At 41.1% G+C, this 15015-nt stretch overlaps 1 protein-coding gene across 1 annotated transcript in view; it reads left to right on the top strand.

Annotated features, from left to right (window-relative positions):
• The first annotated feature begins 917 nt into the window (after positions 1-917).
• The window catches only part of Trpc4 (transient receptor potential cation channel subfamily C member 4), a 123461-nt gene continuing 109363 nt past the window's right edge, over positions 918-15015 (top strand). Inside the window, exon 1 of the mRNA XM_059265072.1 lies at positions 918-1295. Coding sequence (XP_059121055.1) covers positions 918-1295 — 378 coding nt within the window. The remainder of the gene's footprint in view (positions 1296-15015) is intronic.

The raw sequence follows: 15015 nt of genomic DNA, 5'->3' as shown, positions 1-15015 counted from the left end.
CATCTTGATAATTAATGTCATCAGTCTCGTTCTTTCCCCCTCACTGAATTCACTTACGAACAGAAAAAGATAAAGTTACATTCACTAGAACCAATGTTATTTCATTAACAGTGGTTCCAGGACTTCACACTAACTTTGACATGAATACTTATTAATTAATATTAAGAACTGACTACATGACAAATGAGAAGATTTTTTTCTGACTTTTCTGCTCTACAACCATAGCAGCAGCTTCATGATCAGCAAAATTCATAGTGAATGGTACATTTGGACGTTCCTGATGGAACCCTAAAGGCATGACTTTCAATGTTTAAAGTGCTTTGTATGTATGTGTATAGGTACAGGCATACAAATGCATATACATGCACATAGACACAAATATACATGTGTATGTAAATATATATTTGCAAATAACTTCTCAGCGTCTCCAACTGATGTTACTTTAAATTTTTAAGATAACTTTCTATTCTTAGATTAGATAGTGTTGGGGCTGGAGAGACGGCTCAGTGGTTAAGAGCACTGGCTGCTCTTGCAGAGAACCTTGGTTCAGTTCCCAGCACCCACATGGCAGCTCATAACAGTTCTTAATTCCAGTTCCAGAGAATCCAGTGCCCTCTTCTGTCCCCTGTGAACACCCGTATGTGTGTGGTGCACATACACTCTCACAGGTGCGCACATACATACACATAATGAAAATGTTTAAAAAGAAAATTTAACTTCTGCTTTCTAGGCAGCTGAGTAAATATCTATGTCCCTTACCTAAGGAGAAGCACCTTTTACTCATCAATAGGGATACTATCTTTGTCGATAATGATTCCTTGTCTGATGGCATGTGTGCTGCCCTGGAGGCATGCTGATACTCACAATCTGCTTTCTGTGTGTGCTTCCAGAGATGATGGACTAGCATGGCCTGAAGCATGGCTCAGTTCTATTACAAAAGAAATGTCAACGCCCCCTACAGAGACCGCATCCCGCTGAGGATCGTCAGAGCAGAATCGGAACTCTCACCATCAGAAAAGGCCTACTTGAACGCAGTGGAGAAGGGGGACTATGCAAGTGTCAAGAAATCTCTGGAGGAAGCTGAGATTTACTTTAAAATCAACATTAACTGCATCGACCCCCTTGGAAGGACTGCTCTTCTGATCGCCATTGAAAACGAGAACCTGGAGCTGATTGAACTCCTGCTAAGTTTCAACGTCTATGTTGGCGATGCGCTGCTTCATGCCATCAGAAAAGAGGTGGTTGGAGCCGTGGAGCTGTTGCTGAACCACAAAAAGCCAAGTGGAGAGAAGCAGGTGGGCATGAAAGTGTTGTATTTGGTTTATTTTGCCTAGAGGAAGGTTTTTTTAGATTTGTAAACACCCTGAATATGTGTGTGGGGTGTGTGTGTGTGTGTGTGTGTGTGTGTGTGTGTGGTTTTCCTTTGGCCTTTCTTTTCATTTCAACTACCAAACTGTACTTTGTTGGATTATTTTTCTATTTAACCTCTTTGCATGTTGTGGGTTTCTCCATCTTCTGGAAAAAGTGGATAGATATTCATCCTTAAAGAAGCAGAAATAATTGCTAGAAAGAAGCTCAACTCTACCCGTAGGAGGATTACAACATATTTCTTAATGGCAGAAGTGTAGCAACACCTTCGTGCTATGAGAAAAAGCGAACGTGAGTTCAGTGCGGTGTGTCCTGCTTACTCTCCACATGTTTGCCACTGTAGGGATAGAGGGACTGTGGATGGGAACAAGCAAGGGATGTTTTCATCTGTCTGGATCTTTTGCTTTGTTACTGTCCTCCGATGTGTCAGAAAGGCCGGTTTGATCCTGTTCTCTAGACACTGGCCCCTTTACTTCCTTGCATCAAGGCTAACGATGGATTAATTGCAGAGACATTGCAGATGCTACCATGTCCCCCAGAATCTGCCTTCCAAAGTGGAATCTTATTAAGATGTGTTCTGGTAACTTCTGCCGTGCTGGACAACGCACAGTTTTCTGTGTCTGAAAAGTGAGAGTGTGAATAGCCAAGCTGTACTGTATCTACTATTGTCTTTCTTCTCGGAAGGACTTTTATCAATGTCTTCACAGTTAGTGGTTGAAAACAGGGGCTGACCGTCTCTTTGAGTTCTGAGATACCTGTGTCTCATGATGCGTTCTCAAATCTCATCCTCATTCCCTCCTACTTCTTCTCTGAACCAACACATTGATAAACTCACACTCTACGGAACCATACTTCTCTGCTATTGCTTTGCCAGCTCGGTTGTTGTTTGTTTCATATTCAGTTGTGGGTTATCTTGTTACATTGTCACACTTCGCTGATAGGATCATTGACCCTTGGAAACTTGAGGTAGCCTAGATTGGGGCATACAAGCTGTAGTAACACCGAGAGACGTGCTTACTGTTGTATCCCTGTATTTCACCACTAAGGCGTTTCAAACACCCAGATGGAAAAAGTCGGAATCTGGTTTAATGGGTATATACAGCTAAGGTTCTAGTCTCTAAGTGTTAGAGTTACATCACTTTGAAGATTAACCAGCTCAGGGGAGCAAAGGCAGATTCTCATAATTGCCTGAGGTTGCTCAGCTCTCTCACTAGCGGCCTGTGGTGAGACAGAACAACATGGTGATTGATATGACAGAGGGAACTGCTCACCTCCTCACAAGGGCCAAGAGAAAGGACAAAAGACTCAGGGGCTAGAGAAAACCTACACCCTTCAGGGGCATGGCCTCCCTGATATCTTTCCTCTTGTTGGGCCCTACCTGTGAGAGTTTCTGTCATTTCCCAGTAGCCCACTAATCTAGATATCCAGTGCTAAAATTATGCATTCATGAGGAAAAAGCCCTCAATCACTTCCTGAAAGCTCTACTTTTGAACACTGCCACCCTGGGACCAAGGCTTCAATACAGGAGCTTCTAGGAAACATTGAAGGCCCAAGCTGCTACCCTTAGTCACCTTTTGGCTTTAAACTTATGTCTGTAATCCTAACCCTAAAGCATCTACATGTTTAGTAGCAACACACTGTATTATATATCCTCTTGTTTTAATTTGGCTTAGGTAGCCATAGGCCAGATGTTAAGTCTTCCATGTAGACCATCAGTAGCCCAGAAGTCTCTAGAACAAAATAGCTGGCCAATGTGTTTTTCATGTGTTACTGAAGGAACTCATCAGTTCGGCTTTCTAGATGGTTCTCCAGTGTCCCTTTAGACAATGACGTTTGTGCTAACCAGAGAAATCTGGTGTCTGGAGAAGGTACCTGCTATTATGAGAGTATTTGTTGGAAAATGTTCAACTTGTGAGCTAAGTCCTCATCTCACAAGTAGGTCCTGGCTCCTTACAGGCACTTGGACCCAGATTATTAATAGAAAGTAGTAAAGGCTTGCAGTCTGCCAGGGCTCTGAAGCTTCCCAGGCCGTGTGTTTCTGGAAGATGTCTCTCACATGAGTCTTCTGGCCAAGAATTCCTTTTCTATTTGTGCATTTTAGAATTCCACTTTGGTGAAGGATAATAAAGAAACACCATCCTTTTTTTTTTTTATTAGAACTTGATTATTTCTGAAGAACAACTTTAGGCCACCTTAGAGTTCCTAGTGTGCTGCACAATGGAAATGGGGCGTTGGCAGCATGAATGTACAAACTTAATCTATAAAAGTCCATAAAGGATGTGTGTTGAGAGCTGCTTTTACTCCATTAGTGTTCGGCTGTGTGTGTGTGTGTGTGTGTGTGTGTATGTGTGTGTGTGTGTGTGTGTGGTTATTTCCTTAGGTAGCACGTCTTTTAAACACAAACAACATCGTTTGGAATGTCAGTTTTCATATATCACGTGACATGGGAAACAAGTATATTTTTAAATGGACCTTTTTTCCCCCTCTCAAATAAAGTGTGAATTTTTAGGTAAGGCTTGCATTTATTGAGATTATCTTGTGTAGGTAATACACCACATTCTAGATGTATAGATACATATCCGTCCCTAGATATTCTGACACACTAATGTTGAGGTCACTGGTTTATTAAAACATGAAAACAGTAATAATCTACAAGGTTTGATAAATGTAATTTGAAGTAAAGGCCAAGAAAGAGGCTCTAATACAAAGCCACTAAAATCTAATTATTAGCAAATTAGTAAGATCTTGAAATATGCTGTTCATTATAGATATATTATTATTATTTTACAAATTTGCCACATGCTACACATTTTCCTCTGGAAAAGACCCAGTGTTTGGTGGCATACCAAAGTCATCAGCGCTGGGAGACTGCCAATGAATTGGTGTACTTCGTAATTACACTCACTGGGGAGCAATTTCTGTTTTAGCCTGCTAGGCCTTGTGCTGGAGCCTAAAAAGAGACAGCATTCCTATTCTCAAGAGTGTTAAGCTCTAGTTATAAAGAAGGAATGGGAAAAATCCACCATGGAGTTAAGAATAAAGGTGGTCATGACAGAAAAGATGAAAGGAAAATATCCTCTAATCTTTGTGAAGTTAAAATAACTGGATTTGATGAACACACTGTGTTACAGGGGAGAAGGTGTGAGAGAGCAGGAGACATATGTAAAGGGGGAAAATAGGGATGTTTGGCTTAATACCTTGGGAAATTATGAGAGAATGCATTGGCTGAAATAGACTGTATGAGAAAAGGCCTAAGGGACCAGACTGGATATATTTAGTTTTTAATGGATATTGATACCTCAGAGTTAATTAGAATTGTAGGTTTAAACAGGATTTGGATAAGTAGATAAATAAAATATAAGGACAGCAAAGTAAATAAATCGCCCACATCTCTGTAGTTCCTAATGTAATTTTTCATCTCTTAAGCTTAGTATTTGTGGGTTTTTAGCATATCAAGTAACTTTTCTCAGTGTGGCTTTTACTGAAAAGGTTCATTCTTCCTAGTTAAGTAGAAGATCATCATAAAACTAATTCTATACTTAATGTATGTCTTCATAAACCAGGTTTTGGTATGTCAAGGTTTTTTAAATTATTGACATAATAATGAAAAGAACAATAGCTGATTTCTTTGGTACAGTGAGAACATAGCAAATCTGATTCTCGACAGCTGTGTGAAGGTGGTACATCGTGTATTCTCACTGGGACAACTTCCTTGCTAGCATCCTTACACTCATGTCCTCTGTTATGTTTTGGTTTTCTGAACTTTTCTCTACCCTTCTTAGCCCCTCACTTCCCTAGAGACAGCCAAAGATGATTTCTCAGCCTCATCAGTTGATTGGTTACTTGACTTTGAACTGTTTACAGCTGACATTCCTTGTAGATATCTTCAGAGGCCAGATCAATGACAGTGACATTTACCCCAGTGTATCTGTATGTGTGTTTATCCCACTCTTTATTCCCATCAATGGTTCTTCACCTTCAGCATCCTCAGAATCACAGGTTGGCCCTGATAGATGCTGGTCCCCACCTGCAACTTTGAAATGACACCCTGAAATTTATACTTTTAGCAAGTTCCCAGAAGGTGCTGATGTTTGTCTGGACAGAAGATTAAGAGCTATGACTTAGGGGATGCTTAAATTGGTAGAACAAACATAACAAACTTGTCTGTGTCAGATGTTAAGCTATATGATGCTAACCTGGTTTACAGGAGATTCCAGCTAATCCCCTGAAATCACGTTAGAATGATATTATTAATTAGTTTAACAGTGAGATCCTGGAGTAGTTCAGTTGAAGACACATTGATTCCATAGCTGGACTGACTACAAACCATTCAAGGACTCTATATCCGGGACAGATTGGGAAGGCATATAATCCAGCCCTTTACTTCAAAAAGATGAAAAGGGAAGGAGGATTCACAGAGTGCCTGGGATTTGGCCTGACTGGAGCATCTTTAATGACCTAGCTACCTACCAACATCGATACAGTCACAATGATGACCGTGAAGAAGCTAATGATGTCATTAGCTAGAGTAGCCTGCCACGATGCTAGTAGCTAAATTAAGAATTTTACTTCTGTGCCGGGCGGTGGTGGCGCACGCCTTTAATCCCAGCACTCGGGAGGCAGAGCCAGGCGGATCTCTGTGAGTTCGAGGCCAGCCTGGACTACCAAGTGAGTTCCAGGAAAGGCGCAAAGCTACACAGAGAAACCCTGTCTCGAAAAACCAAAAAAAAAAAAAAAAAAGAAAGAATTTTACTTCTGTTGTCTCTTTGAAATATCTACTCCATCTCATGAAGGTAAGCACTTCTGTTAACCTTAATAGGTGAAGCAACAAAAGGACATGTCTCCAGTGACATTTCCCAAGTGTCAAAGCTAAGACTCATCAGCCTTGAAACTTCTGGGCCCTTGAAAATAACTCTTCACCCACTTGGCCTGGCTTTAGCCACAGCACCAATTTGAATAGGAGGTGTTTGAATTGTTAATTGTTCTAATTTAGGGTAAAAATAGACATTACAGAGATGCTCTGGTTTTATGTTTGTGTATTTGTCCTAAATATTACAATGCCATTTTAAGTCTGCTTGCTCAATAAATATTGTGACCCTCCATGCTCTTTGCAATAGCCCTGGTGTCTGAATAATAGTCATTAGAAGCTGTGAAATATTAGGGAAAGGCAGGAGTAGATTGATAGAAGGCTGGCCTCTGGCCCTCTTCTCCACTTCTGATTTGAGAAGCCTGCATCTCCCTGGGCTGTGGTTCTGTGACTGCTAAGCTTAACCCCATCAGCTTTTCAAAGCCCAGTGATGCTTACGTTTTGCAAAGTCACTTTTATAAATTTACACGTGATGCCAACATAATAATGCTGCCGTAACTGGGCCATGTCATTACCTCTCCCTTCCTGCAGACACATATAGACTAATACCCCAGAATGTCCTGAAGGCTAACTTCAGCAATGTCAGTTTACCCTCGAAGACCACATGGCTTCTCTGTTCACTTGAAAAATGTAATATTTGCCAATCGGAACCCAGTTCAGGGTTAGCACAGAGGCATTCAGTTTGCTCTTTCCTTTCCACGCCAGTGCATACAGGGGATGGGTTTACAGGCTCAGCAGTCTCTCTAATACAATTCTATGGCTTTAGAAACATTAACTATTATGAAATCAGAAAAACCAAAGACTGTGAAATGGAATCCTGGCATTAGCATGTTAATTTAAAAACATGTCCAAGCAAAAATACAAATAACTAGAAATATAGAACCCTTCTCACTGGCTGTGGATGCTTAGTAAATACATCCCTGGGTACTTGAAGTAGACCTGTTTGTTAAACAAATACAATAATTTTTGTTGCCTCCATATGCCTTCTGTTTCAAGAATCAGATACACTGAAAAATTTATTCAGTTTTTTTTTTAAACTAGGCTTCAGCAAAAGTCATTTGCCTTCCACACTCATAACTTTCATACAGGGATTATTAAATTACATGTAGACTAGGATGTAGTCAGTCTAGTTTAGTTAGAGCATGGATTCATTGTTAGAATGAAAACTCTGTGACTGTCCTTCATGGCTCACCTAATGGAGGCTTCTCCTGTTTGTTCTCCTGACATCCTGCCTTAGGTCAAGTCTGGGATATCAACAGTAGGCACACAGTGTGAATCTGCCTGCTCTCAGTAAAGTAAATGAGCCTAAAGATTCGTGAACTCATAATCTACTACCATCAACACTCATAGCAGGCAAGAAAATGAAAGAACCTAAGACAAATAAACTGTGAGGAATAAAGATTTCATTTCTCAAGGCAGTCATTGCAGTGGCATTCTATGGTAACCCCACTTGGGACGCCGAGGCAGAAGGATCACTGTGGGTTCAGGGTTAGCCTGGGCTGTAGAGTGAGACCCTGTCTCAAAAATACACAAAACAGTGCTATTTCTCACCTCTTCAAAATGTTTATCCCACTTTGAGATCTAGTAACATCAGTCCACAATTCTGCTTTCTTTAAATTCTCATGCCAGGTCATCAATAAAAATGATGCACAGTATTTTTTTAATCTGCCTCTGGAGAAAAATAGCTAAAAATCATCTCCACATTGGATTTCGTTGTTGTTGTTTTATAATATAGTGTAGTCAGTATTAACAAGTACTTTGAAGATCTGAAAAATAGATTGAGTTTTGTTATTCCACAACAGGGACTTTTAAAGCTGTTACAACACAGAGAGTAGACTGCGTTTAGTCAGCGGGTGGACGGCAGTCAGGAAAGAACTAAAGAGTTCTAAATGGAATCCTGTTAAAGCACAACCCCTGAAACACTGTTAGTATAACAAGGTAGCTTCAGCTAATTAGCTGTGCTTGCTCATATGCAGACAACCTCCCTGGTCATGGGAAGGCCAGCAGTTACCCATAAGCCCTTGGGCATGGGCTCCCTTGCTCTGTCCTGTTAGCAGAGCACCACACAGCTCATATTATTAAAGCAAAACACGCCAGACTTGTCAGGAGCCCACAGAGTGAAGGATTTTTACCCCACTTGAAAAACATCAGGTGAAAAGCCAACAAGTTCCAGCAAGAAGAAGTCTCCAAGTGTAGACACTTCTGTCTCCTGGTGTTAGATTTCCTAGAGAAACAGCACCTGCTTGTTGGCACAGAAACTGAGTCCTGGCAGAGAAACTGAGTTACTCTTGGAATAGAGGGTGTAAGAACATGTCCCAAGAGTTCAGAAGGGAAAGGCCTGGATATAACTCCTTTTTGCAAATGTCAGAAAAATAATATAGTCATTTAAACCCTAACTTTCTCATAATGAAGAGGAGGTTGATAGTCCTACTGTTCAAAGCACCATAGAGATTTGAAAGTTAAAATGTAATATGTTCAAAGAACACAGACAATGGAAGCCCCTTCACTTGGACATCATTTGAAGTTTTCTATATTCTTACACTCAAAGCAGTTAAAACTTACTATACTTAATTTAATTAAAATGTCTATGTCCATCAAAGATGCTAAGTGGTCCCCAGTGCATAGCCTTTCAAACATGGCCTCTGATGAAAAGCTTTGGGGAGGCTAGTCATTATTAAGGTTCTCCAACATATTAAAAAAAATGTGATTAAGGTTGGAGAGCTGCCTCAGTGGTTAAGAGCACTTGTTAGTCTTAACAACTCAAGTTCCATTCCCAACAGTCATACAAGATGGCTGGCAACCACCCATAACTCTAACTCACACCTTCTGAAGCCCTCTTCTAGCCTCCCCAGGCACCTGCATATACATTGGCACCATACATGCAGAGATGCACACAAATACATAAATAAAAATAAAATCATTCTAAAAGTCATAATTAAATCTGCAAATATGCTTCTGTGAGAATTTACTAATTATAAAACTAGAAGTGAGTCATTGAATGTAATTGAATACATTTAGCACAAGAAGAAGTAGGAACTAGAGAAGTCTATACTATGGCCAGAATGAACGGCCACTGATTTGAACATGCTCTTCCGACTGGCCTGTTGCCCTTCCCTCTTCATGAGCAAAATGAACACTACTGCTTTACTATTAGGACCACGAGCAGGGGAGGGATTAGAATTAGAATCCCTTTTCTGAGCTTGCAGGAAGTGTTCTTATTTTCATGGTCATCATTTGCCTTTTGTGGATTCGTTTTCTAGATCAATTAAGGTCCACGTTCCACATCAACGTTGTTGGAATCATTTATTAGAAGCACTGGACAGACATGCCCAGTTGTGAGCTCTGAGCACGCCAGAGCTTGGTGAGCACAGCTCTCCAAGAGAAGGTTCAAACTCTCACACACAGCGTAGATGGATGCTGAAGGCTGAGAAACGCTGATAGCAGCAAATGTATTACTTGATGTGGACTCTCTTTTCGCTTAAATGAAGTGACAATGGGGTGGCTGGCTGGCTTTTCCTTTGCATAATTCTCACTCTCTTTCCTGTGTAACCTAGTTGCAGCATTTCCTTGTGGCTTCTGACAGAATGTACATGAGTGTATTTGAAATGGTGATTAAGTTTTATCAGCAAGGGACATTAGTACAACTATACTTGTGCATAATAACATCAGGAATAAAGAAATGAAATAGGAATAACTATTTAGATCTTATATTCTGGATTTCATTTTCTGTGTATGAATGTTTTGCCTGCATATATGTACATATGTGCCTAATGTCTGCAGAGCCCAGAAGAGGGCTACAGATTCCCCTAGAACTGGAGTTCTGGCTGGTTGTGTGCCACCATGTGGGTGCTGAGAATTGAATTCAGGCCCTCTGCAAAAGCAGCAAGTGCTCTTAACCCCTGAGCCATCCCTTGAGCCCCACAACACATTTAAAAATAATACTGGAGCCCCATAGTGGATCTAGAACACATTTGTGACCATTTGTTACCTCATGAGAACTTCAGAGCAAGCTTCATGGAAAGTTCTTTTGTTTCTGCCATTTGATAGAGTAGCTAACATGGCTGAGTCAGCATGAGCAGCTAATTATAGCTATCTAAAGGGGATTAGTCCCAGGATTCTTTCATATATTGTAGCCTGGTGGAGCTCACATTCCTTATAGACAGTGGTCTATATTTGCATACAAACTGCATGCAGGGAATCGTCTGTTAATTACAGACAATACTTACTGTAACTCCCTAACATGTTAAAGGTGTGGTCCTCAACCTGTAGAGCTCTCAGGAGGTGGAGGGAACTGTGAGAGTTGGAGCCAGGTGAGAGGTCTTCAGGTTGCTGAGGACATGCCCTGCCTCTTCCATTCTTCCTGTGTGAGGTGTGAGGTGTGAGGTGTGAGGTGAATGGCTAACCCCAGTGCACATGCACACTCCCATCATGATGTCATGGTGTGCCATCTCACCTCAGATCCAGATGACTGCAGCCACCGGCTCTCCCTTCTTGTGAGCCTAAAGAGACTTCTTTCTTTGCTGGTTGATGTGTCAGGCGAGGGCTACAGAAACAGAAAATCAACACAAGGCTTACTGTAATTTTAATGTCTAATAAATTCTTGTATGGTCTGGAGAAAATCAAGAAAAAACTGTATTCAGTTCAGAGGCCATTTTTAATTGTTGTAACTGTTTTCAGGTCCTCCGTGGCTGGCTGAATCTACTGACACAGAAGGTCAGCTGAATGGACCTGGCCCTTTCCAGCGTCTTTAACGACAGCACTGAATTAAGAGTTTGGTTTTTACTGGCTCTTACAGGAGTCTTACAAACTTCACAGAACACTTATCTAAGGCAGTCTCTGCTAAGTAATAGAGTTGAACACATTAGGAACAAATGCAGGGTCCCTGGTACTAAAGGGAAGAAACTCTGGGTCGGAGGTCAGTGTTTAACTGTCAGGGATAAGATTTTGAGGCACAGAGAGTCTGGATAAATACCGCTAGAGAGAGCTGAGTGTAGGTTTGATTGCTTTCACTGGCTTTACTAAACTCCTTCTTTGGTCATCTCATAAGCTGCCTCAGCAATTGAGAGCATGCCACATGGCCTGGAAATAAAGCCTGGTCCTTGAGCACCGTGGCTCTGCAAAACAATCCTGAAACCCATGCAGCCAGAGGCTCCTGGTGTATCTCAATAGCATTAAAATCACTGGATTCACAGAACTTGCCTGATTTCCTCCTCGATGGTTGCAGGAAGAGATTGGCAGTAATAAGGGAGACACTGCTGGCACATTGAGAAATTGCTGGGGAGAGGGAGGTGAGAACGGCACATTAGCAGGAGTGTGGGAGATGAATGTCAGGCCAAGCATACATCAGCGCTCTGGTGGAAGGCAGGGATTCTGCCAGCAGCTTGTTTCTGAGCTGATCCTTGACGGCTGAGACTCTGCAGGGACAGATACTGCCATCTTGCTGGAGGAGGATATTCTACGGCCGACACAGAACTTTTCCCCGTTTGTGTTGGTTGAGACGGGGTTAAAGGGCTCTGTCCTGGATTTGTCGCTGTCCTGTTCTGTACACCTCAAGGGTTTCGATGAACACGCGAACTGCTGTATCACTTTCCCTACTCTGTGAGTAGACCTCAGTAACCAGGCACCTGCACACCCCACTCACATACCCCTTCATAATAAAACTAACAGAAATGGAAATTCTTTTCCCTAAAACCGTAGGTGGTTGAGTGGGTTTTGAACCAATCCTAGAGGTTGATGCAGTGTGTATTACCAGTTACACATACCTGTTTCACTGTTTCCCCTTTCACCTCCACCACAGCTGACCCACAGGGAGGGACATAGCTGAAGACAGTGAGTGAGATGAGGAGGTGAAGTGTTCCGGGGGAGGCCATGGTTTGGATCGTAAGTGCTCTCCTGGGGCCAGTGTGTGGAAGGCTTGGTCCTCAGCTCATGGTTCTGTTGACAGCTGGCGCAGTCTTTAGGGGGTGAGGTCAGTTGGAATGAAGTTAGGTCACTACGGATATTTGTTATTATGTAATACTGACCCTTTATTGTTTGTTCTCTGCCTCTGGGCACCATGAGGTGAGCAGTTCTGCTCTACTCTGCGTTTTCTATCATGGCGTCCTTCCTCACTACATACAGGCTCTAAGCAAGGAGGAGAGTTACTGTGGATGAAACTTCCATTTAAGCTGATTTTCTCAGACATCTTGTCAGCGACAGAAAGTGGGCAAGCAGAGTGAGCAAAGGCTCCATATGAAATTGTGTATTTCTTCAGGTGATTTCTTCAGTGTTTCACCTGATGAGTAATACAGCCTACCCTGTTAGTCAGTCCTCCATCACCGTGGCAAAGCACACCTTTTCCTCTTTGTAAGTCTTCAACCTCATGTTCAGAGAGTCTTCTGTCCATGGGGGGGGTGGGCTCCCTTGCTTTGGGACCTGTGGTAAGGCAGCGTATAGTCGTGGGAATGGGTTGAAGGGAAAATGGCTTATTTCATGGCAGCCAGTGGGCAGACACAGGCAACAACCCCACCCTCAACCCCTCAAGTACATGTCAAAGTAACAGACTCAACCACACACCCAGTGTTAGCCAGTTTATAGCCAGGTACTTGGCTCTTGTCCTGTGTGAGCCTCCGTCAGTTTTTCTGCTGCAAATCCTAGGACTGCTCTGAAGATGTCATTTTAATTCAGGGCATCTTATCTTTAGAAGACACTGATGTACCTTTTGCCGCCAGAGGGTCCATAATATTTTTATTGTTGTTATTCCTTCTATTTCACATCTGCTGTGACTGAGAAAATTTTGAGTGAATTGTCTATATTATGTATTTCTTCAAAGAAGTTAAGCCATTGGTAAAAGTATGCAATAGTGTATCACCATATTATGTCAACGAGGTCTCATTCTCTTTACACCCAATATGAGAGAGTTCCTCTATCACGGAGCATAATGGTGTAAAGTTCGTGAATTTTGTCCCTAACTTCTTGCCACTAACACCCCTCCAATGCAGAGCACAATCCAGTGTGATATGCTGCTTTTAGATTTATTTATTTTATGTGTATGGGCATTTTGCCTGCATGTATATATGTGCATTGCATTCATGCAGTGTCCATGGAGGCCAGAAGAGGGCAACGGATCCCCTGGAACTGGAATTACAGATGGTTGTAAACTGGCATGTGGGTAGTGAGAACCCAAGTTCTCTGAAAGAGCAGCCAGTGCTCTTAACTGCTGAGCCATCCCTCCAGCTCCCCAGTGTGACAGTTTTGACCAACTTACGATACTCAGGCTATTTGATTTTGACAGAGAAACTTCATAAATCTATTAAAAATTAATGTATATTATATTTTTGTTCCATACTTTTGTTGCCTTCATTGAAACCTCAAATAACAGGACTTGATATAACTCTATCAACCTTCATGAATGTATACATGCATTCATTCAGTTTCCACAAATACAATGAAGAAAATATGAAATGGAAAAATGAAGAATAATTCAGAAAGATTTCTAAGCCCTAAAAGATGTCTTAAAATGTTTTTTTCCCAAAGTGAACTAACTCTACACTAAGTTTATAGAATGTGTTCCTTTGTGTATTTAGAATAAAATTGTAAGATGGAAAATGTTTGGAAAAGGATATTTAGAATGCATATGACAAAACTGACCAGAGTAATTCTGTTTAGCACTGAATGGCAAGCATCAAAACATATTAGCTAATTATGCACTTTTCATGAGGGAGCACTCCATCAACGCAGTGAAAGAAACATCTTTTATCTCAGAAATGGATCTATAAAAAAAAAGCAAATTAGTTATACTTGGTGAAGGAAATTATCCTTATCCTTACATTCATTTTTTGTGCACAAGTCTATCATTTTGAATTGGGTTTAGCATGTTGAAAGAAAACATGTAATATTTGAGTATTTTTATTTTTTAGTAAACAGTGGCTTCAGTTACTTCCATGTTCCTGCAAATATCTTTATTTTGTTGTTTTCTGTGGCTGCATGCAAGTCTATCATGTGAATGTACCACATTTTCTTCATCTATTCATGCTGATGGGCATTCAATCTGGTTCCATTTCCTAGTTGTTTTGAATAGAGAACTCACAATGTGTGTGTGCAGATATTTCTATAGTATATTGACCTGAGGCCTTTTGGTATATAACTAAGAATGATATAGTGGGTAATATGGGAGTTCTTTCCAATCATTTCATGAATTTCGACACTGAATTCCTTAGTTGCTGCATAAATATCCATTCCCACCAGTGGTGAATTAGTTTTCCTCATTCCTGATGCCTTCATCAGCATTTTTTAATCACTTGTTTTCTTGATGAGATCCAATCTCAAAGTGGTTTTAATTTGAATTTACCCTATGGTATATCGAACAGTTTTTCAAGTCTTTATTGACTATTTCTATTTCTTTTACTTAGAACTGCCTATATAGTAAATTGCACATTAATTAATTGGATGATTCAATTTTTGCTGTTAAATTTTTACAGTTCTTTGTACATCCTAGATATGGATCCTCTGTCAGATATGTAGTTGACAAAGATTATTTTTCCAGTTCTGTACGCTCTTTCCACTGTCCTGATTGTCTCCTTTGCTGAGAAGGAGCTTTTTAATGTCTTGTCATCCCATTAGTTAGTTCTTGGGATGGAATTATCTCGTGTGCTGTTGGAGACTGTGTCAGAATACCCTGTGTGTGCCTGCATCTTCGGTTGCTTCCCGTTAGCACTTTCCAGGTCTTACGCTAAGGTCTTTGACCTCAGAACCATCTGTTAAGGAGGCTTTTGCTTGTTCAGTGTATGTTTTTGATAAAT

The sequence above is a fragment of the Peromyscus eremicus genome, chromosome 6 (genome assembly GCF_949786415.1).
Source record: "Peromyscus eremicus chromosome 6, PerEre_H2_v1, whole genome shotgun sequence".
Lineage (NCBI taxonomy): Eukaryota > Metazoa > Chordata > Mammalia > Rodentia > Cricetidae > Peromyscus > Peromyscus eremicus.
This window is presented reverse-complemented; position numbering and strand designations above follow the sequence as displayed.